The following is a 22,858-nucleotide window of genomic DNA, read 5'->3' as shown; positions in this document are numbered from 1 at the left end:
ACACTCAACATAGTATTTATTGAGCCGGCCACATTTTCTTTCATGAACAAAGTGTCTTCATTTCAAATTTACAGGAGAGCAGATTTTACGACCTCTCCGCTTGGATATCGCTTTATTTATATGCAATTATTTCAAGGAAAAGAAGCTCATTGGACAATATATATTCACCATTATGCGTTTCCTTCACATAACATTTCTTATTTATTGTCACCGCATTGTAATAATAATCGATTTAAAAATGTTTGGTGTGTAGCCAGGCATATTAAAATAATAAAAAAGTTGACACTGGCTAAAATATTGTGTTGGACGTTTCGGCAACTACTGTTGCCTTCTTCAGCAGGGATAAAAAATGCAAAAATCTAACGGCGTCCTGATGGTACACGATGCGTATAAATATTAAATCGCACCTCAAACGAATATTTCAAAATAAAATAGACAATAAAAACAAAGGTCTCCAGAGCATTCTAAAATATTACTACAAATTCTTTATGTTATTGTAAACGTTTCGAAGTGCTATATGCTCGTTTATAGCGTTCGTGTCTCGCAAGGAATGCCAAGCCTCAAGAATAAGTCTTTGTCGCCATGCCGATGACTTGTCAACAATTTCGACATTCATCAAGTCTATTTGGTGATTGTAGCACATGTGGTGTTTGGCCAACAAAGAGTTTCCATCTAATGTTGCTACGGCCTTTGTGTGCTCTTTTACGCGTGTTTTTAGCGCGCGCGATGTCTGACCGATGTAAACACAATCACAATCGTTGCATTTGATCTTGTACACGATTCTTCTGGAGGCCTCCCTCTCGATCTTGTCTTTTGGTTTTTTAAGTATGTATTCAAAGCATTAGGAAAAGTGCTTAAGTAAATAGCTGTCTGTTCAGTACCGATGATCACTCGCCTAGATAGCCAAAGTAAATAACAGATGTTGACACTATTTTCCGGCCGCCATATTGGTGCACCACAGATGTGCACAAACATGGCGTTTTCATACTGAGCTCTGTAAATTTCTGCGAAACATTTCGACGAATATCTGAAGTTTGGGGAAACGAACGGGCCTAAAACTTGAAGAAGTGTCTTCTTCATTTATCTTCTACAACATCACGAATTCTTGACTTTTTCCACTGCATGGTTTTCGATTTATTTTTTTATTGCGTGACAGTGAAAACGATCTATTGTCTATTTTATTTTGAAATATTTGTTTGAGGTGCGATTTAATATTTATACGCATCGTGTACCATCAGGACGCCATTAGATTTTTGCATTTTTTATCCCTGCTGAAGAAGGCAACAGCAGTTGCCGAAACGTCCAACACAATATTTTAGCCAGTGTCAACTTTTTTTTTATTTTTAATAATCGATTTACCTTACAGCCAACTCCGGGGTCTTCTTCCTCGTTTCTAACAGCAACACGTTGAAAAACTAAATTTGTTCAAGTTTTAATTGGAGGGGCAGGGGTCGTTCAACTACATTTAGTACGAATCTTTGGTTTTTCTATTAAATATATTGTTGAGCTTTGTTATTCCTTAAATCTGGAAATTCATATATTTTTGCATAGCAATTTTAGCACAAAATTTTCAACACCCATGTGGCAAAAAAATTGGGTTATATTTTTAGGTGACGTTTTCGTCTGGCGCTGTCGCCCAATCGCCGTGGCCACTTCTAGATTTATCTTTCATCCTTATAAAAACTATCAAAGAGTCAAAAGTCCTTTTACCAAAATCTTGATGTTCAGAGATTGTCACAATCGATAAATGAGGGACAAGAAGGGGAGGGAGGAAGATAGACCTGGGAACAAGGTTGAAGAAGAAGAAGAAGAAGAAGAAGAAGAAGAAGAAGAGAGCTGAATAAAAAATAAATGAATCCTATTTACCACTATTTTACACCATTTAAAGTTTTAAATATTTCAAGATAAGATAGTACACACTTGATAACTTGGAAACAAAGTTTACCTTCATTGCGTACTCTGCAGGAGAACAATTAAAAACAGAACAGTCATTTTTAACTTGAACTCAAATTAGAAAATCTTTCACTACATTCATCACCTTCACAATGTCGAGGAACTTCTTTTTTTCCTGTTTCCGTTTTCTAAACTAGTTCAATTTCGATTTTCCTTTGTTTCAGATTATGATATTTCCTGCTAACAGAGGTCTCTTTTCTTTTGCGTTCTCTGGATTGACGAGTACGGCAGAAGACACCTCTGCCATTGGTCGAAATTCACTGAGTTGAGCATGCACGGCGGTTACTTAGCGACCGAATCCGTACGTCATACTTCATGTTGTGTGGGCTCACTAAACAACAGCGGAATTACTGTAAAGGAATGCGTGGGACACAGTGGGTTCAAGTCACAGTCAGCAAACATATCATTGGGCATGCGGTTTGAAGAGTGGCGTCCAAGGTTTGTCGATGGCGGCTGAATCAGAGCGAGTTTCAACGCATGGCAAAAGTCTTTTCACGTGCTCGTCAACCGAGCCAACGCAAAAGAAAAGAAACCTCTCCTAGCAGGGAAATTATGATAATTGAATATATTAAACTGGCTTGAAAAATTTTAAACTAAGAAAAAAAAATTAACATGTACACTGAGCCAAGAGACCATACCTAAATTTTGACTGAAGTATGAAATAATTCAAATTTGTCAAGCCGTTATATTCCCGAATGATCGGTTCGTAATTATTACCAGCACTTATTACCCTTCGAACCTATTATTATCCTTTACAATTTAGGAGTTTCAGTGAATGCAATTTAAATTTTTACATCTGTTACATGTTTTACTTTACAAGTGAAAATTCATTCATAGCACAAAGTGTGATCCCATTATGAACTTCAATTAATCAGCAGAGCACACGTAGATATTCTCCAAAATCCCTTTTAACCTCGGTGGGTGCGGACTGAAAAACCTTCAGTTGCTTTAGACAAAATTCGATTGCGCCTTAAATTTACTCAGAAAGCGAGACAATAGGGCCATTTATACGGGAGAAAATAAGAGGCGTCTTAAATAAGAAGCGAAATGCTCGTATAAATGGTACAAAACAAGCGTTCGCGTCATATTTTAGACGCGACTTACATATGACACGTCTTATCTTGAAACAGAATTTTTGGCTGTTCTATAAGATCGTTTTCACCTGACGTCATCATTTTCTAAAATCCAAAACTAAAGAGCCACGAAAGTTTTTATCCTCATCAGGCATAAGAGGCGGTAAATTTGTATCCATTTGCAATTTTAAAGCTTAATAGCGTGCTTCGTTTGGAAACCAGAGCATTTTGAATTTCTGAGTTATAGCGGTGCGTGACACGAGGCGACGATCAAGTTTATTGAGAAATATATATTTATCTCATGGTTTTGAGCCATTTTAGAATTTAAAGCATTACAAAAAGTGCTTAAGTAAATAGCTGTCTGTTCAGTACAGATGATCACTCGCCTAGATAGCCAAAGTAAGTAACAGATGTTGACACTATTTTCCGGCCGCCATATTGGTGCACCACAGATGTGCACCAACATGGCGTTTTCATACTGGGCTCTGTAAATTTCTGCGAAACATTTCGACGAATATCTGAAGTTTGGGGAAACGAACGGGCCTAAGACTTGAAGAAGTGTCTTCTTCATTTATCTTCTACAACATCACGAATTCTTGACTTTTTCCTCTGCATTGTCTTCGATTTATTTTTTTATTGGGTGACAGTGAAAACGATCTATTGTCTATTTTATTTTGAAATATTTGTTTGAGGTGCGATTTAATATTTATACGCATCGTGTACCATCAGGACGCCGTTAGATTTTTGCATTTTTTATCCCTGCTGAAGAAGGCAACAGTAGTTGCCGAAACGTCCAACACAATATTTTAGCCAGTGTCAACTTTTTTTTTATTTTTAATAATCGATTTACCTTACAGCCAACTCCGGGGTCTTCTTCCTCGTTTCTAACAGCAACACGTTGAAAAACTAAATTTGTTCAAGTTTTAATTGGAGGGGCAGGGGTCGTTCAACTACATTTAGTACGAATCTTTGGTTTTTCTATTAAACATATTGTTGAGCTTTGTTATTTCTCAAATCTGGAAATTCATATATTTTTGCATAGCAATTTTAGCACAAAATTTTCAACACCCATTTGGCAAAAAAATTGGGTTATATTTTTAGGTGACGTTTTCGTCTGGCGCTGTCGCCCAATCGCCGTGGCCACTTCTAGACTTATCTTTCATCCTTATAAAAACTATCAAAGAGTCAAAAGTCCTTTTACCAAAATCTTGATGTTCAGAGATTGTCACAATCGATAAATGAGGGACAAGAAGGGGAGGGAGGAAGATAGACCTGGGAACAAGGTTGAAGAAGAAGAAGAAGAAGAAGAAGAAGAAGAAGAAGAAGAAGAAGAAGAAGAGAGCTGAATAAAAAATAAATGAATCCTATTTACCACTATTTTACACCATTTAAAGTTTTAAATATTTCAAGATAAGATAGTACACACTTGATAACTTGGAAACAAAGTTTACCTTCATTGCGTACTCTGCAGGAGAACAATTAAAAACAGAACAGTCATTTTTAACTTGAACTCAAATTAGAAAATCTTTCACTACATTCATCACCTTCACAATGTCGAGGAACTTCTTTTTTTCCTGTTTCCGTTTTCTAAACTAGTTCAATTTCGATTTTCCTTTGTTTCAGATTATGATATTTCCTGCTAACAGAGGTCTCTTTTCTTTTGCGTTCTCTGGATTGACGAGTACGGCAGAAGGCACCTCTGCCATTGGTCGAAATTCACTGAGTTGAGCATGCACGGCGGTTACTTAGCGACCGAATCCATACGTCATACTTCATGTTGTGTGGGCTCACTAAACAACAGCGGAATTACTGTAAAGGAATGCGTGGGACACAGTGGGCTCAAGTCACAGTCAGCAAACATATCATTGGGCATGCGGTTTGAAGAGTGGCGTCCAAGGTTTGTCGATGGCGGCTGAATCAGAGCGAGTTTCAACGCATGGCAAAAGTCTTTTCACGTGCTCGTCAACCGAGCCAACGCAAAAGAAAAGAAACCTCTCCTAGCAGGGAAATTATGATAATTGAATATATTAAACTGGCTTGAAAAATTTTAAACTAAGAAAAAAAAATTAACATGTACACTGAGCCAAGAGACCATACCTAAATTTTGACTGAAGTATGAAATAATTCAAATTTGTCAAGCCGTTATATTCCCGAATGATCGGTTCGTAATTATTACCAGCACTTATTACCCTTCGAACCTATTATTATCCTTTACAATTTAGGAGTTTCAGTGAATGCAATTTAAATTTTTACATCTGTTACATGTTTTACTTTACAAGTGAAAATTCATTCATAGCACAAAGTGTGATCCCATTATGAACTTCAATTAATCAGCAGAGCACACGTAGATATTCTCCAAAATCCCTTTTAACCTCGGTGGGTGTGGACTGAAAAACCTTCAGTTGCTTTAGACAAAATTCGATTGCGCCTTAAATTTACTCAGAAAGCGAGACAATAGGGCCATTTATACGGGAGAAAATAAGAGGCGTCTTAAATAAGAAGCGAAATGCTCGTATAAATGGTACAAAACAAGCGTTCGCGTCATATTTTAGACGCGACTTACATATGACACGTCTTATCTTGAAACAGAATTTTTGGCTGTTCTATAAGATCGTTTTCACCTGACGTCATCATTTTCTAAAATCCAAAACTAAAGAGCCACGAAAGTTTTTATCCTCATCAGGCATAAGAGGCGGTAAATTTGTATCCATTTGCAATTTTAAAGCTTAATAGCGTGCTTCGTTTGGAAACCAGAGCATTTTGAATTTCTGAGTTATAGCGGTGCGTGACACGAGGCGACGATCAAGTTTATTGAGAAATATATATTTATCTCATGGTTTTGAGCCATTTTAGAATTTAAAGCATTACAAAAAGTGCTTAAGTAAATAGCTGTCTGTTCAGTACAGATGATCACTCGCCTAGATAGCCAAAGTAAGTAACAGATGTTGACACTATTTTCCGGCCGCCATATTGGTGCACCACAGATGTGCACCAACATGGCGTTTTCATACTGGGCTCTGTAAATTTCTGCGAAACATTTCGACGAATATCTGAAGTTTGGGGAAACGAACGGGCCTAAGACTTGAAGAAGTGTCTTCTTCATTTATCTTCTACAACATCACGAATTCTTGACTTTTTCCTCTGCATTGTCTTCGATTTATTTTTTTATTGGGTGACAGTGAAAACGATCTATTGTCTATTTTATTTTGAAATATTTGTTTGAGGTGCGATTTAATATTTATACGCATCGTGTACCATCAGGACGCCGTTAGATTTTTGCATTTTTTATCCCTGCTGAAGAAGGCAACAGTAGTTGCCGAAACGTCCAACACAATATTTTAGCCAGTGTCAACTTTTTTTTTATTTTTAATAATCGATTTACCTTACAGCCAACTCCGGGGTCTTCTTCCTCGTTTCTAACAGCAACACGTTGAAAAACTAAATTTGTTCAAGTTTTAATTGGAGGGGCAGGGGTCGTTCAACTACATTTAGTACGAATCTTTGGTTTTTCTATTAAACATATTGTTGAGCTTTGTTATTTCTCAAATCTGGAAATTCATATATTTTTGCATAGCAATTTTAGCACAAAATTTTCAACACCCATTTGGCAAAAAAATTGGGTTATATTTTTAGGTGACGTTTTCGTCTGGCGCTGTCGCCCAATCGCCGTGGCCACTTCTAGACTTATCTTTCATCCTTATAAAAACTATCAAAGAGTCAAAAGTCCTTTTACCAAAATCTTGATGTTCAGAGATTGTCACAATCGATAAATGAGGGACAAGAAGGGGAGGGAGGAAGATAGACCTGGGAACAAGGTTGAAGAAGAAGAAGAAGAAGAAGAAGAAGAAGAAGAAGAAGAAGAAGAAGAAGAAGAGAGCTGAATAAAAAATAAATGAATCCTATTTACCACTATTTTACACCATTTAAAGTTTTAAATATTTCAAGATAAGATAGTACACACTTGATAACTTGGAAACAAAGTTTACCTTCATTGCGTACTCTGCAGGAGAACAATTAAAAACAGAACAGTCATTTTTAACTTGAACTCAAATTAGAAAATCTTTCACTACATTCATCACCTTCACAATGTCGAGGAACTTCTTTTTTTCCTGTTTCCGTTTTCTAAACTAGTTCAATTTCGATTTTCCTTTGTTTCAGATTATGATATTTCCTGCTAACAGAGGTCTCTTTTCTTTTGCGTTCTCTGGATTGACGAGTACGGCAGAAGACACCTCTGCCATTGGTCGAAATTCACTGAGTTGAGCATGCACGGCGGTTACTTAGCGACCGAATCCGTACGTCATACTTCATGTTGTGTGGGCTCACTAAACAACAGCGGAATTACTGTAAAGGAATGCGTGGGACACAGTGGGCTCAAGTCACAGTCAGCAAACATATCATTGGGCATGCGGTTTGAAGAGTGCCGTCCAAGGTTTGTCGATGGCGGCTGGATCAGAGCGAGTTTCAACGCATGGCAAAAGTCTTTTCACGTGCTCGTCAACCGAGCCAACGCAAAAGAAAAGAAACCTCTCCTAGCAAGGAAATTATGATAATTGAATATATTAAACTGGCTTGAAAAATTTTAAACTAAGAAAAAAAAATTAACATGTACACTGAGCCAAGAGACCATACCTAAATTTTAACTGAAGTATGAAATAATTCAAATTTGTCAAGCCGTTATATTCCCGAATGATCGGTTCGTAATTATTACCAGCACTTATTACCCTTCGAACCTATTATTATCCTCTACAATTTAGGAGTTTCAGTGAATGCAATTTAAATTTTTACATCTGTTACATGTTTTACTTTACAAGTGAAAATTCATTCATAGCACAAAGTGTGATCCCATTATGAACTTCAATTAATCAGCAGAGCACACGTAGATATTTAACCTCGGTGGGTGCGGACTGCAAAACCTTCAGTTGCTTTAGACAAAATTCGATTGCGCCTTAAATTTACTCAGAAAGCGAGACAATAGGGCCATTTATACGGGAGAAAATAAGAGGCGTCTTAAATAAGAAGCGAAATGCTCGTATAAATGGTACAAAACAAGCGTTCGCGTCATATTTTAGACGCGACTTACATATGACACGTCTTATCTTGAAACAGAATTTTTGGCTGTTCTATAAGATCGTTTTCACCTGACGTCATCATTTTCTAAAATCCAAAACTAAAGAGCCACGAAAGTTTTTATCCTCATCAGGCATAAGAGGCGGTAAATTTGTATCCATTTGCAATTTTAAAGCTTAATAGCGTGCTTCGTTTGGAAACCAGAGCATTTTGAATTTCTGAGTTATAGCGGTGCGTGACACGAGGCGACGATCAAGTTTATTGAGAAATATATATTTATCTCATGGTTTTGAGCCATTTTAGAATTTAAAGCATTAGGAAAAGTGCTTAAGTAAATAGCTGTCTGTTCAGTACAGATGATCACTCGCCTAGATAGCCAAAGTAAGTAACAGATGTTGACACTATTTTCCGGCCGCCATATTGGTGCACCACAGATGTGCACCAACATGGCGTTTTCATACTGGGCTCTGTAAATTTCTGCGAAACATTTCGACGAATATCTGAAGTTTGGGGAAACGAACGGGCCTAAAACTTGAAGAAGTGTCTTCTTCATTTATCTTCTACAACATCACGAATTCTTGACTTTTTCCTCTGCATTGTTTTCGATATATATTTTTTATTGCGTGACAGTGAAAACGATCTATTGTCTATTTTATTTTGAAATATTTGTTTGAGGTGCGATTTAATATTTATACGCATCGTGTACCATCAGGACGCCGTTAGATTTTTGCATTTTTTATCCCTGCTGAAGAAGGCAACAGTAGTTGCCGAAACGTCCAACACAATATTTTAGCCAGTGTCAACTTTTTTTTTATTTTTAATAATCGATTTACCTTACAGCCAACTCCGGGGTCTTCTTCCTCGTTTCTAACAGCAACACGTTGAAAAACTAAATTTGTTCAAGTTTTAATTGGAGGGGCAGGGGTCGTTCAACTACATTTAGTACGAATCTTTGGTTTTTCTATTAAACATATTGTTGAGCTTTGTTATTCCTCAAATCTGGAAATTCATATATTTTTGCATAGCAATTTTAGCACAAAATTTTCAACACCCATGTGGCAAAAAAATTGGGTTATATTTTTAGGTGACGTTTTCGTCTGGCGCTGTCGCCCAATCGCCGTGGCCACTTCTAGACTTATCTTTCATCCTTATAAAAACTATCAAAGAGTCAAAAGTCCTTTTACCAAAATCTTGATGTTCAGAGATTGTCACAATCGATAAATGAGGGACAAGAAGGGGAGGGAGGAAGATAGACCTGGGAACAAGGTTGAAGAAGAAGAAGAAGAAGAAGAAGAAGAAGAAAGCTGGATAAGAAATAAATGAATCCTATTTATCACTATTTTACACCATTTAAAGTTTTAAATATTTCAAGATAAGATAGTACACACTTGATAACTTGGAAACAAAGTTTACCTTCATTGCGTACTCTGCAGGAGAACAATTAAAAACAGAACAGTCATTTTTAACTTGAACTCAAATTATAAAATCTTTCACTACATTCATCACCTTCACAATGTCGAGGAACTTCTTTTTTTCCTGTTTCCGTTTTCTAAACTAGTTCAATTTCGATTTTCCTTTGTTTCAGATTATGATATTTCCTGCTAACAGAGGTCTCTTTTCTTTTGCGTTCTCTGGATTGACGAGTACGGCAGAAGACACCTCTGCCATTGGTCGAAATTCACTGAGTTGAGCATGCACGGCGGTTACTTAGCGACCGAATCCGTACGTCATACTTCATGTTGTGTGGGCTCACTAAACAACAGCGGAATTACTGTAAAGGAATGCGTGGGACACAGTGGGCTCAAGTCACCGTCAGAAAACATATCATTGGGCATGCGGTTTGAAGAGTGGCGTCCAAGGTTTGTCGATGGCGGCTGAATCAGAGCGAGTTTCAACGCATGGCAAAAGTCTTTCCACGTGCTCGTCAACCGAACCAACGCAAAAGAAAAGAAACCTCTCCTAGCAGGGAAATTATGATAATTGAAAATTAGAAAAAAAATATATTCAACTGGCTTGAAAAATTTTAAACTAAGAAAAAAAAATTAACGAGTACACTGAGCCAAGAGACCATACCTAATTAAATTTTAACTGAAGTATAAAATAATTCAAATTTGTCAAGCCGTTATATTCCCGAATGATCGGTTCGTAATTATTACCAGCACTTATTACCCTTCGAACATATTATTATCCTTTACAATTTAGGAGTTTCAGTGAATGCAATTTAAATTTTTACATCTGTTACATGTTTTACTTTACAAGTGAAAATTCATTCATAGCACAAAGTGTGATCCCATTATGAACTTCAATTAATCAGCAGAGCACACGTAGATATTCTCCAAAATCCCTTTTAACCTCGGTGGGTGCGGACTGCAAAACCTCCAGTTCCTTTAGACAAAATTCGATTGCGCCTTAAATTTACTCAGAAAGCGAGACAATAGGGCCATTTATACGGGAGAAAATAAGAGGCGTCTTAAATAAGAAGCGAAATGCTCGTATAAATGGTACAAAACAAGCGTTCGCGTCATATTTTAGACGCGACTTACATATGACGCGTCTTATCTTGAAACAGGATTTTCGGCTGTTCTGTAAGATCGTTTTCACGTAACCTCATCATTTTCTAAAATCCAAAACTAAAGAGCCACGAAAGTTTTTATCCTCATCAGGCATAAGAGGCGGTAAATTTGTATCCATTTGCATTTTTAAAGCTCAATAGCGTGCTTCGTTTGGAAACCAGAGCATTTTGAATTTCTGAGTTATAGCGGTGCGTGACACGAGGCGACGATCAAGTTTATTGAGAAATATATATTTATCTCATGGTTTTGAGCCATTTTAGAATTTAAAGCATTAGGAAAAGTGCTTAAGTAAATAGCTGTCTGTTAAGTACAGATGATCACTCGCCTAGATAGCCAAAGTAAGTAACAGATGTTGACACTATTTTCCGGCCGCCATATTGGTGCACCACAGCTGTGCACCAACATGGCGTTTTCATACTGAGCTCTGTAAATTTCTGCGAAACATTTCGACGAATATCTGAAGTTTGGGGAAACGAACGGGCCTAAAACTTGAAGAAGTGTCTTCTTCATTTATCTTCTACAACATCACGAATTCTTGACTTTTTCCACTGCATGGTTTTTGATTTATTTTTTTATCGCGTGACAGTGAAAACGGTCTATTGTCTATTTTTTTTTGAAGTATTTGTTTGAGGTGCGATTTAATATTTATACGCATCGTGTACCATCAGGACGCCGTTAGATTTTTGCATTTTTTATCCCTGCTGAAGAAGGCAACAGTAGTTGCCGAAACGTTCAACACAATATTTTAGCCAGTGTCAACTTTTTTTTTATTTTTAATAATCGATTTACCTTACAGCCAACTCCGGGGTCTTCTTCCTCGTTTCTAACAGCAACACGTTGAAAAACTAAATTTGTTCAAGTTTTAATTGGAGGGGCAGGGGTCGTTCAACTACATTTAGTACGAATCTTTGGTTTTTTTATTTAACGTATTGTTGAGCTTTGTTATTCTTCAAATCTGGAAATTCATATATTTTTGCATAGCATTCATTTTTAGCACAAAATTTTTCAACACCCATGTGGCAAAAAAATTGGGTTATATTTTTAGGTGACGTTTTCGTCTGGTGCTATCGCCCAATCGCCGTGGCCACTTCTAGATTTATCTTTCATCCTTATAAAAACTATCAAAGAGTCAAAAGTCCTTTTACCAAAATCTTGATGTTCAGAGATTGTCACAATCGATAAATGAGGGACAAGAAGGGGAGGGAGGAAGATAGGTTGAAGAAGAAGAAGAAGAAGAAAGCTGGATAAGAAATAAATGAATCCTATTTACCACTATTTTACACCATTTAAAGTTTTAAATATTTCAAGATAAGATAGTACACACTTGATAACTTGGAAACAAAGTTTACCTTCATTGCGTACTCTGCAGGAGAACAATTAAAAACAGAACAGTCATTTTTAACTTGAACTCAAATTATAAAATCTTTCACTACATTCATCACCTTCACAATGTCGAGGAACTTCTTTTTTTCCTGTTTCCGTTTTCTAAACTAGTTCAATTTCGATTTTCCTTTGTTTCAGATTATGATATTTCCTGCTAACAGAGGTCTCTTTTCTTTTGCGTTCTCTGGATTGACGAGTACGGCAGAAGACACCTCTGCCATTGGTCGAAATTCACTGCGTTGAGCATGCACGGCGGTTACTTAGCGACCGAATCCGTACGTCATACTTCATGTTGTGTGGGCTCACTAAACAACAGCGGAATTACTGTAAAGGAATGCGTGGGACACAGTGGGCTCAAGTCACAGTCAGCAAACATATCATTGGGCATGCGGTTTGAAGAGTGCCGTCCAAGGTTTGTCGATGGCGGCTGGATCAGAGCGAGTTTCAACGCATGGCAAAAGTCTTTTCACGTGCTCGTCAACCGAGCGAACGCAAAAGAAAGGAAACCTCTCCTATCAGGGAAATTATGATAATTGAATATATTAAACTGGCTTGAAAAATTTTAAACTAAGAAAAAAAAATTAACATGTACACTGAGCCAAGTGACCATACCTAAATTTTAACTGAAGTATGAAATAATTCAAATTTGTCAAGCCGTTATATTCCCGAATGATCGGTTAGTAATTATTACCAGCACTTATTACCCTTCGAACCTATTATTATCCTCTACAATTTAGGAGTTTCAGTGAATGCAATTTAAATTTTTACATCTGTTACATGTTTTACTTTACAAGTGAAAATTCATTCATAGCACAAAGTGTGATCCTATTATTAACTTCAATTAATCAGCTGAGCCGGCACACGTAGATATTCTCCAAAATCCCTTTTAACCTCGGTGGGTGCGGACTGCAAAACCTTTAGTTGCTTTAGTCAAAATTCGATTGCACCTTAGATTTACTCAGAAAGCGAGACAATAGGGAGAAAATAAGAGGCGTCTTAAATAAGACGCGAAATGCTCGTATAAATGGTACAAAACAAGCGTTTTGAAACAGAATTTTCGGCTGTTCGGCTATTTTGTCCGCGTCTTAAATAACAACAACTTGATAACTGAGAACGACTTGATAACTGCGTCGTGACAAGCGCCAATTAAGTTATTTTTTGTTTTAATTCAATTGGATTAAAAGAGTTTTCAATTCGCAACTTTGCGGATGAAAATTACAAAGGTGGTAACTGTGAATTAACAGTTATTCTTCTAGGGCGTGCCAGATTTATAATGATAAATAACCAAATAAGACGCGAACCATTTAGACGAGAAGTTCGCGTCGTATGTAGGACGCATAAATGGTACAGTTCCCGTCCTGTTTAAGACGCGTCTTATTTTCTCCAGTGTAAATGGCCCTAACAATATATTTAGATTTTCTCGTGAAGGTGAAGGAAGAATTTAGCAGTTAGCGTGAAAACGTGAAATTAACAAACCTAAAAAAGATCGTGTCGGGAAATGTTCAAAAGCATGAACCGTGAAAAGCCAGTCTAATAATCTAATTCGCAGTGTTTGGCAGAAGAAAACAGCTACGATTTCTGCAAAGTAGTCAGTTTTCATGAGTTACATTGCAGCAATTGAAAAGGCCGAGTACCAGTTTTCGAGCAAAGGCTTGGGTCAGTAGTAAAGCATCATTTTATGAGTGTCATGGTACTTTGAAAACAGGGATATTGGTTTGCATTAGTTTTGCTGGTGTTCATGATCTTACCTTGATTTTAAGATGCGTTTAGAGAGAAAAGCGATGATCAAATGATTAAAGGTGAGAGAAAAGTTTGTTTGGTCGATGACAGAAATTCTTGTTGAGGCTCTCGATTTCCATGGACACTCAACATAGTATTTATTGAGCCGGCCACATTTTCTTTCATGAACAAAGTGTCTTCATTTCAAATTTACGGGAGAGGAGATTTTACGACCTCTGATTGGCTAAATAGAGTTTCAATTGCATTTTGCAAGTTATTGGATATCGCTTTATTTACATGCAATTATTTCAAGGAAAAGAAGCGCATCGGACAATATATATTCACCATTATGCGTTTCCTTCACATAACATTTCTTATTTATTGTCACCGCAATGTAATAATAATCGATTTACCTTACAGCCAACTCCGGGGTCTTCTTCCTCGTTTCTAACAGCAACACGTTGAAAAACTAAATTTGTTCAAGTTTTAACTGGAACAAGGCAGGGGTCGTTTAACTACATTTAGTACGAATCTTTGGTTTTTCTATTAAACATATTGTTGAGCTTTGTTATTCCTCTAATCTGGAAATTCATATATTTTTGCATAGCAATTTTAGCACAAAATTTTTCAACACCCATGTGGCAAAAAAATTGGTGACGTTTTCGTCTGGCGCTGTCGCCCAATCGCTGTAGCCACTTCTAGATTTACCTTTCATCCTTATAAAAACTATCAAAGAGTCAAAAGTCCTTTTACCGAAATCTTGATGTTCAGAGATTGTCAGAACCGATAAATGAGGGACAAGAAAGAGTTCGTTTTTGAAGTGGTGTAAAGGATTGTCGGGACAGAAATAGTGTAAAAAAATCTGAAAAGAATATTGAAGGCATGTCGGATTGAATGAGGACAACATTCTGTTGAGAATTAATTATCCGGCCCCTTTTTTCGTTTCAGTGAAGAAATATGACTTTTAGTCGGGGATGGGAGGGAAGCGGGAGCTTGCGAAAACGGGGCATGAGGCTTGACCTTCAAACAAACGCAGGCAACAACTGCTGAATTGTATCGCGGTCGTCGGGGATAAATTTGAATAAGCCACTTCGAAATTTTTGCATAAGCATTTTTTTTTTTGTTTACCCCAAGAGAAACTGGAAACAATTCTTAGGCAAAATTTGAGGGGACAAACAAGGAGTCTTGTGGTATTTTCCGAAGTGGTCTATTTCATCAGGGGCGCATGACCAAGAATCAACCAATCACGGTGTTCGTTAACGTCTAGGTATATAACGATGGCATTTGTTGCCTTTCACCAACAAGGAATTGCTACAAAAATGGCTGGTTAACATCAAACAGACGGACACGCGCCTGTAAACAAGAATTGCTACTTACGCAAACGGCAAACATTTTTAGGAAGAATGTTTTCAAAAACCGCTTGGAGAACAGAGGATACAGTAGACTGATCCCCGGCGATAGCCATAACTATGATGTCCACTGACCGAGCAGGCGCAAATGTGATAAGGCCTTCTAGTCGGTTGCATTATAGGTCACCAATGGAATGACATGCCACATGTACACGAGTGTCAGCGTCTCGAAAGCCGTCGAAATAGCCGGGACACAATGTTATGCGGGACGAAAACACGGGTTATGGCGAGGGGGAACCGTGAAATACGCGATTTGACCCCGTGTCCTATCCTACCCATTACGTCACGCTCCGGGAAAGAACAGATAAATGACTTCATTTTAGAATCTGTACACTTTTATTAATCGTTTTGAGTCAACCTGTGAAATCTTATAACATTGTACCCAAGTTCTCATCATCAGATTTATTAAGTTATGTCTTTATGTCGTTCTAGTGGACAACATGCAGACGAAACCACCCTGAAAACACTTATTCACAAAGATATTTTGCTGAGTACAAGTCAACTTGCCTCAAGGTATTCAACACTCAGTTATAGGCGCTTGATAACACTATGATGGCAAAATGGTTGGTAGTGAAATCTTCCTGGTGAATTCTCGAGTAGACGGAGTCATAAAGGGCCTCTGCGGCGCCCGGTGTCCAGGGTATATTACTTGATTCTAATAGTTCCGTCCAATCTGCTATTCTGACTCCCAGTTAGGGTATCTACTTCCAACCCCACACCTCTGCCATTAACGACGAAGTAAAAATTTCTTCTTCGGACTTATAGCTTTTGTAAATAATAAAAATATTAATAATTAATTCATTAATTATCTAATTAAATATGACGAAAACTTTGTGCTTTTAGGAATACAATTAACGTAATCAAGAAGTAAAACAAGAACTAATAGCTAAGAGCGTGTAGCTGTGTAATTGTGTGTCACGGGAGGCTTGCTAGTCAATCAAAATCTTTGCATAATCTGAAGGAAAGGAGCGCGGGTGGGGGGGGGGGAAATTTTTTTTTTACACCACTTGTAGTTACAAGTCTTTTTTTGTCAACCAAAGATTTTGTTTTCCTCTCACTTTTCCGATGCAAAATTTGTTTGAAGTAGTTGCCGAACCCATCTCACTCCATCGCAAAATATTTTAATCATCCGGCAAACGGTTACCCTTGACATTCATTGAGAAAAGCTAGTGAACTTTCCGTGGAAAATGTTAAGTAAATCTGGAGCTCAAAAAATATCTCGGAGCTCTGTGACGACCTCGTACTGTAAATGACAGTTACACGCTTCGAGTGAGGACAATGTGCGAGCCAGCGAGCCGTGCGAGCCATGCGAGCCATGACTGCGAGTCAGGCGAGTCACGCGAGAGAATATGGCGAGCCATGCTGGTCAACATGCGAGTCACTCGCGTTTTAAAATGGGTGCTTAAACTTAAATGCGAAATTCGCATGAGTCGCTGGCTCGGAGATTGTCCAGCCGCGCACGCTCCCAGTTATAGCCTCCTGAGTAAATATATGACTCAGTTACAACTTTTCAGGGAATAGACCTCGTCCCCGGCATGTGAAGAGGGCATGACATGGTGTTAACGAACGATGTTCAACCCTGAAGCGGCCTCCATTGACCAGTAAAGTTGTCTGACATTAGACAGAGTAAAATCTGTTACTGCAATTTTCATAATTCAGCGGAATCTTTAATACCTTCAAGCGCTAAGCGCCAAACTTTTGGCTTCCATCAATCAAATTTCCGAACATAGCCGGGAAGATCGACTCCGCCTCCGGAAAGTGAATTGGAGTTTTGTTTAGTTCACACTTTCGAACACCATGTTTTTAGGGGTGCGTTCGATAGGGAAATCTGGATTTAGATCTTAAAATCTGGATCTTCGGATTTCCAGTCGAACACAAAATCCGAAAACGGATTTCGCGACGGATTTTGTTAATTGAAATCCTTACCCGACATGGATTTGCAATTAGTGAATCTGCGACAAATTCCGTTTTCAGAATTTGTGTTCGATTGGAAATCCGAAGATCCAGATTTTAGGATCTAAATCCAGATTTCTCAATCGAACGCTCCCTAGAAATTCTTCAGTAAAAAGAATCGTGCAGATTCCATCGTTTTTCATCGGCGTCGAGTTCGAATGTACCGTGGGAACCAAAGGTGCTGATTGGTGGGTTATGTCACGCATCAATTGATTTCGTCATCTGTGGTTGGCGTCGGAAGTTTGAATGATGGAAGCAAAAACGCAGTTTGGCCGTTGGCGCTTGAAGATGAATTCCGCAGAATTATGAAAAACGCAGTAAAATTTAAAGGGTCAAGTGTTCCTTTTCACCATTTTACAAAGAAAGCTAGTCAAGAGTGTAAGAGACGGGGTTTCGACTGCCATCTACAAAGCACTGTCCTCGCTAAGTCCGGCATTTTCTGCGCTTTGTGCTTCTTGTTTGCTTCCTGCGGCAACTCCGTTCCTCGCCTCTGGGCCGTGAAAATTCACGGGCGGTACCTTCGACTCGGAGTCCCCAACAAATCCGCGATGAGTCACGCCAACCTCCGGCATCTTCTTGTCGGCCGCACTTCCGGGCGTAACCGTGACAACGGTAACCTTTCCGGCTTCTGCGTCGGTTTCGAGCTTTCCTGCTTCCGGTTCCATTTTGGTCCAGTATTCTGGATACCATTTCTTCCGGAAAAAGAAGTAGTAAATGGCAAAGAGGCTCACCAGGGTTACAAGGACGCCAACTAGACATAATCCCACTATTTCTAGCGTCCCTATTGTTTTGCCCTTCGCTCCCGTCGGTCCTGTATACTTTGGAGTTGTGGTCGGATTGCTTTTCAAGGTGGAAACTGTGAAGTGAGAAGCGAAAAAAGGATAAAAGAACAATTTACAAGGCTAAAAGTTTGTACAAGTAAAAAAAAAAAAAAGTTTTAAAAGTGAAAAACCGTAATGTCGAAAACGTTCAATTTTTTACTTTTCAAATTTTCTAGCCTTGGAAATAGTTCTTTTTAAACTTAAGCAAACTTAATGGACACAAACTAGGATATTACTTAACATAATTGACAGCCGTTGTCAACATAACCTTTGAATATGAAACAGCGATTTTAAGTGTTAAGTGTTAATGAGTACAAATAACACATAAAAAATTGTATACCGTATCCCAAGAAGTAGATCTAGCAATGAGGGAACTATTCGGCACCCGAGGAGGAGACGTCTTACTCCGCATGCAGAAGGCGGTCATCTCTCACTCTCTAAACATTGCGCGCACTTTTAAAGTGCTAACTTGAAGAGACGGACAATAAGCGATAAGAGTCACTAACTGTATATAGATATGTATATAGTTATTTTAGGTTTTATATATTATATTTTAGGTTTTATATTTTATATATTTTATTGTTATTTTAGGACTTGAGTGTGGATTCGATGCTGGTGACCTCGGCCTGTTCGAGAACCTCGACGTTGGTGACGAAGTCGCTCCAGTGGATGTTGAGGATGGTGCGGAGGCAACGCTGATGGAAGCGCTCGAGGAGTCTAATGTGGCCCCGTTAGGTCACCCACGCCTCGGAGCCGTAGAGAAGGGTGGTGAGAACTACGGCTCGGTAGACAAGGATCTTGGCTTTCTTCTTCAGGTTCTTGTTGTTTCACACCCTTTTGTACAGTCTACCAAAGGCACTGTTTGCTTTAGCAAGCCTGTTGTCCACTTCTTTGTCTATCCTGGCGTCTGATGAGATGATGCAGCCCAGGTATGTGAACTGCTGGACTGACTTCAGCTCGGTTTCGCCGATAGTGATGGTGGGCGGATGATAGTCTTCCTGTGGAGCGGGCTGGCAGAGAGCCTCCGTCTTTTTTAGGCTGACCTCGAGGTCGGCAGCTAGGCAGCGTCTACGAAGCAAGTCGTGAAGCGCTGCAGGGCTCTTTCTGTGTGGGCGAAAAGAGCAGCAACGTCTGCGAAGTGGAGGTCCCGGAACAGCCTCTCCTTGGTCTTGGTGTGGGCTTGAAGGCGCCGAGGGTTGAACAGGCTGCCGTCCAGCCGGCACCTGGCGTACACCCCCTCCTCGTCATACAAGTCTTCAGTGGCCTGCTTGAGCATCATACTGAGGAAGACGCTGAAGAGAGTCGCTGCCAGGACGCAACCCTGCTTCACGCCGTTGGAGATGGGGAAGGGCTCGGACAGGTCGCCGTTGAGTCTGATCTGGCCGCGTTGGTCTTCATGCAGCTGGATCACCATCTCAAGGAAATTGGGCGGGAAGGAGGGGAGGGGGGGAGGGGAGACAGCCGAGACGCTCGAGGATCAGCCTGAGGCCTTTCCTGCTGACGGTGTCAAAGGCATTGGTGAGGTCTACAAACTTTGAGTACAGTCCTTTGTTTTGTTCGCGGCACTTTTCTTGTAATTGCCGGAGGACGAACACCATGTCCGTTGTTCCTCTGTTTGCTCTGAAGCCGCAGTGGCTTTTGGGGAGATTTTCTTCGGCAATGGTTCGTACGAGCCTGTTGAGCAGGATCCTGGTGAGGACTTTTCCGGCGATCAACAAACGGATGATCCCTAGATAGTTTGAGCAGTCTGACTTCTCTCCCTCGTTATTGCACGGAGTGATGATGACTGCGTCGCGGAGGTCTTGAGGGAGCCTGCCCTGTTCCCAGCAGCTGACAAAGAGTTCACGAAGCTTGCGGTTCAGGGTAGGACCTCCATGCTTCCAGATCTCTGGTGGAATACTGTCAACTCCAGGGGTACCCAAGGGATAAATGTATGCGGGATGACTTGATCGTGCGTTCTGTGCATTTTTGAATAACCGTGGATTGAATTGAATCAAGGTCGATATGAAGAAGGGAAAAACCGAAAGAAGTTCCATCTGTTGATGCATGTAGAGAATACCAAGTGAGATGGAAGTTAGCGTCAAGCCAAATGTCACTGTTACCCACTCCCATGGGAAATTTGTCACTGCCTTGCTTTTTCCGAATATTCAAATTTCCCGCTAGAGCAACAATCGGAAGTTTTTAATTCTCCTCGGCGTTTAGCATGATATTGCTCTCACAACAAAGACTATTGTCATGAAAATTGCCTTTTGAGGCCATTTTCACACCAGATAACAACTAGCCAGTAGCAAAAATACCATAATACTCTTTGCTTGTCCCTCCAAAATTTTGCATAACCATTGTTTTAATTTTCTCTTGGGACACACAATGGTCCAAGGACAAAGTGGAAACGATGCTTAAGAAAAATTTTGGAGGGACAAACAAGGAGTATTATGGTATTTTTGATACTGGCTGATAGCTTTTGGTCATGAAATTAAGACGCATTTCTTGATACGGTAATATGCACACTTTAGGCATTTTTGTTATGCTGTATTTGTGATCATTAACACTTAGCATTCGACAGTCATTTAAAAACTGCTTTATCAAGAAATTCTAATACCTGAAGGTGTTTGGCTTGGAGTTTGAGAGACACGCGTAGAAACAATCAGTCTAATCGTTGAAGAACCGGAAGGCTGTGATACTGAGGACGAAACAGCAGGGCTGGGAACACTACTCGAAGCAGCTGTCCCTGATGTTCTCGGCGAGGCGGACACAGTCGGAGCAGGGCTGAGAACACTACTCAAAGCAGCTGTCCCTGATGATCTCGGCGAGGCGGACACAGTCGGACTCGGTGAAATGTTGGCTGATGTAAAAAGGTAAAGAGCTTATGTAAGACGTGAAAGTGATTTTGCGACTCACTCGGTTTCGCATCAACTACACTCAGCGGTTGACTTGAAATCTGGAGCGCGATTATTCCATCTTGTTTAGGTTATAAAACAATACGGACGAACTATCCTGTGACTGGATGGGCACGAACGGTTTTCAAGTAAATACAGCAAATGGGTGGTTACCAGCGGCGGATCCAGACCTTGAGGTAAGGGGGGCCCGCTCTCAAAAATTTATTTTTGAACTTTTGCAGTTTTGGTGTTTTAGTCTTTTTAAGACAGTTTTGTTATAACCAAAAACCCAAAAATTCGACTTTGGTCCGAAAATGAGGTGGGGGGTGGCCGGGCCCCTCCCCTGGATCCCCCACTGGTTACACATGTTTTAGCGTGGTCAAAATCTATAATTTGGTGATTTCACGTTGTTGTTTTGTGGAGTGCGGCAAAGAAATGCCAGTGAAAGGCGTGCATGACGCAGGTGTAGCACGATTATTTTCATTGTTTTAACCAATATTGTTACAGAGCTGAATTTTTTCCCCAGCAGCGCTCTCTCTCATTGGTTACTTTGAGGTCACATGACATCTAACACTTAAACTGTTTCCCGCCAAAAGTCTCTGAGCGGGCAACAGTGCAAAATCTATGACGTCAGAGGGTAACAGTGCACTGTTACCCGCGAATGTTGACCGACGACCGCCGTTGCTGTCGCCGTTGCACGTTTTTCTTTTTGTGCTATATAACAAATCACTTAATGACTGGTCCCTAAAGTAAAGTAAAAAGTAACCATATTTAACGTCGATAACTCGTAACAGTCATTCAACTGACAAACCTTTCCGTCAGTGCTCCGTTTCACGGGTATTTAAAGCTACTTAGCTACACGGAAAGGAAAGAAGTCGAAACAAGGACGCGAGATCCGGGAATCGAACTCAGGACCTCTTGCACCAAGGCCGTGCACTAACCGACTGTGCCAAACTTGCTCCTCCTGAACATTGAGATTGAAACATTGAGATTCTTGGGAAACAAAATGAACTGTTTCCCTCGGGACCAGTCATTAAGTGTTTAATATTCTCGCTTTGTGGGGTGGTCGTTGCCGTAGCCGATGCCGTTGCTTAAACTCCCTTTTGCGTTAGCAGCAAAGACGTCGACGAGAACAGTGAAAAACAAAAACAAAAATCAAAGAATAATGAACAAGTCAATGGCTCCCCGCACGCTTTCAAACGCGTAATACCGGCTTTTCGGTACTTACTCCTAACGGCATATTGTAATATTAATAATAACATAATAATAAATTATTGTTTATATAGCGCTATTTACAATTACAAGATCAATAGCGCTTTACATAATAAGATCTATAAAATCAACAAATAAAATAATTAGGATATTTATGATAAGTTAAAAACTTAAAAGTAATACGATTAAAAAGATGATCACAAGTCTAAATGGAAATACAACATTCATATATTTAACTACTAATCAAGGAAAAATTGTTTAAAAAGGAATGACTTAATTGACTTCTTGAAAACATCTACAGATTGAATAGTACGTAATTGTGATGGGAGCTCATTCCACAAATGCGGTGCTGCTGCCTGGAATGCGAGCCCACCCAAGGTTACAAGCATCTTCCCACTTGGTGACTTCAACAGAATGCCTGAGTTGGATCTAAGATTATACGAGGGCTTGCATTTAATAGATAAAAGATTGCTGATATAACTAGGCGCGAGGCCATGAATGGCTTTGAAAGCTAATAGCAGAATCTTAAATTGAATGCGCGCTTGCACTGGTAGCCAGTGTAACTCATAGAGTACCAGAGTTATGTGGGAATACTTTCCAACATCCATTATTACTCTAGCGGCAGCATTTTGCACCCGTTGCAACTTAGCTATTTGTTCTTTGGGAAGGCCATACAGTAAAGCATTACGGTAGTCTAATCTGCTCGTTATGAATGCGTGTACCAGATGGAGTAAGCTGTCTCTCGATAGATACTTCTTAATGCGTCTGATGTTATGTAAATGGTAAAAAAGCTGTCTTACATACGTTTGTTATGTG

At 39.4% G+C, this 22,858-nt stretch overlaps 1 protein-coding gene across 1 annotated transcript in view; it reads right to left on the bottom strand.

Moving 5' to 3' along the window:
• Positions 1–15,497: 15,497 nt before the first annotated feature.
• Positions 15,498–22,858, bottom strand: part of LOC138045481 (serine-rich adhesin for platelets-like) — an 18,631-nt gene continuing 11,270 nt past the window's right edge. Inside the window, exons 2-3 of the mRNA XM_068892002.1 lie at positions 20,554–20,796; positions 15,498–17,989 (exon numbers count right to left, since the gene is read on the bottom strand). Of these exons, the coding sequence (XP_068748103.1) occupies positions 17,538–17,989; positions 20,554–20,796 (695 nt within the window). The 3' untranslated portion in view covers positions 15,498–17,537. The remainder of the gene's footprint in view (positions 17,990–20,553; positions 20,797–22,858) is intronic.

Source organism: Montipora capricornis, chromosome 1, assembly GCF_036669925.1.
Source record: "Montipora capricornis isolate CH-2021 chromosome 1, ASM3666992v2, whole genome shotgun sequence".
NCBI classification, from domain to species: domain Eukaryota; kingdom Metazoa; phylum Cnidaria; class Anthozoa; order Scleractinia; family Acroporidae; genus Montipora; species Montipora capricornis.
This window is presented reverse-complemented; position numbering and strand designations above follow the sequence as displayed.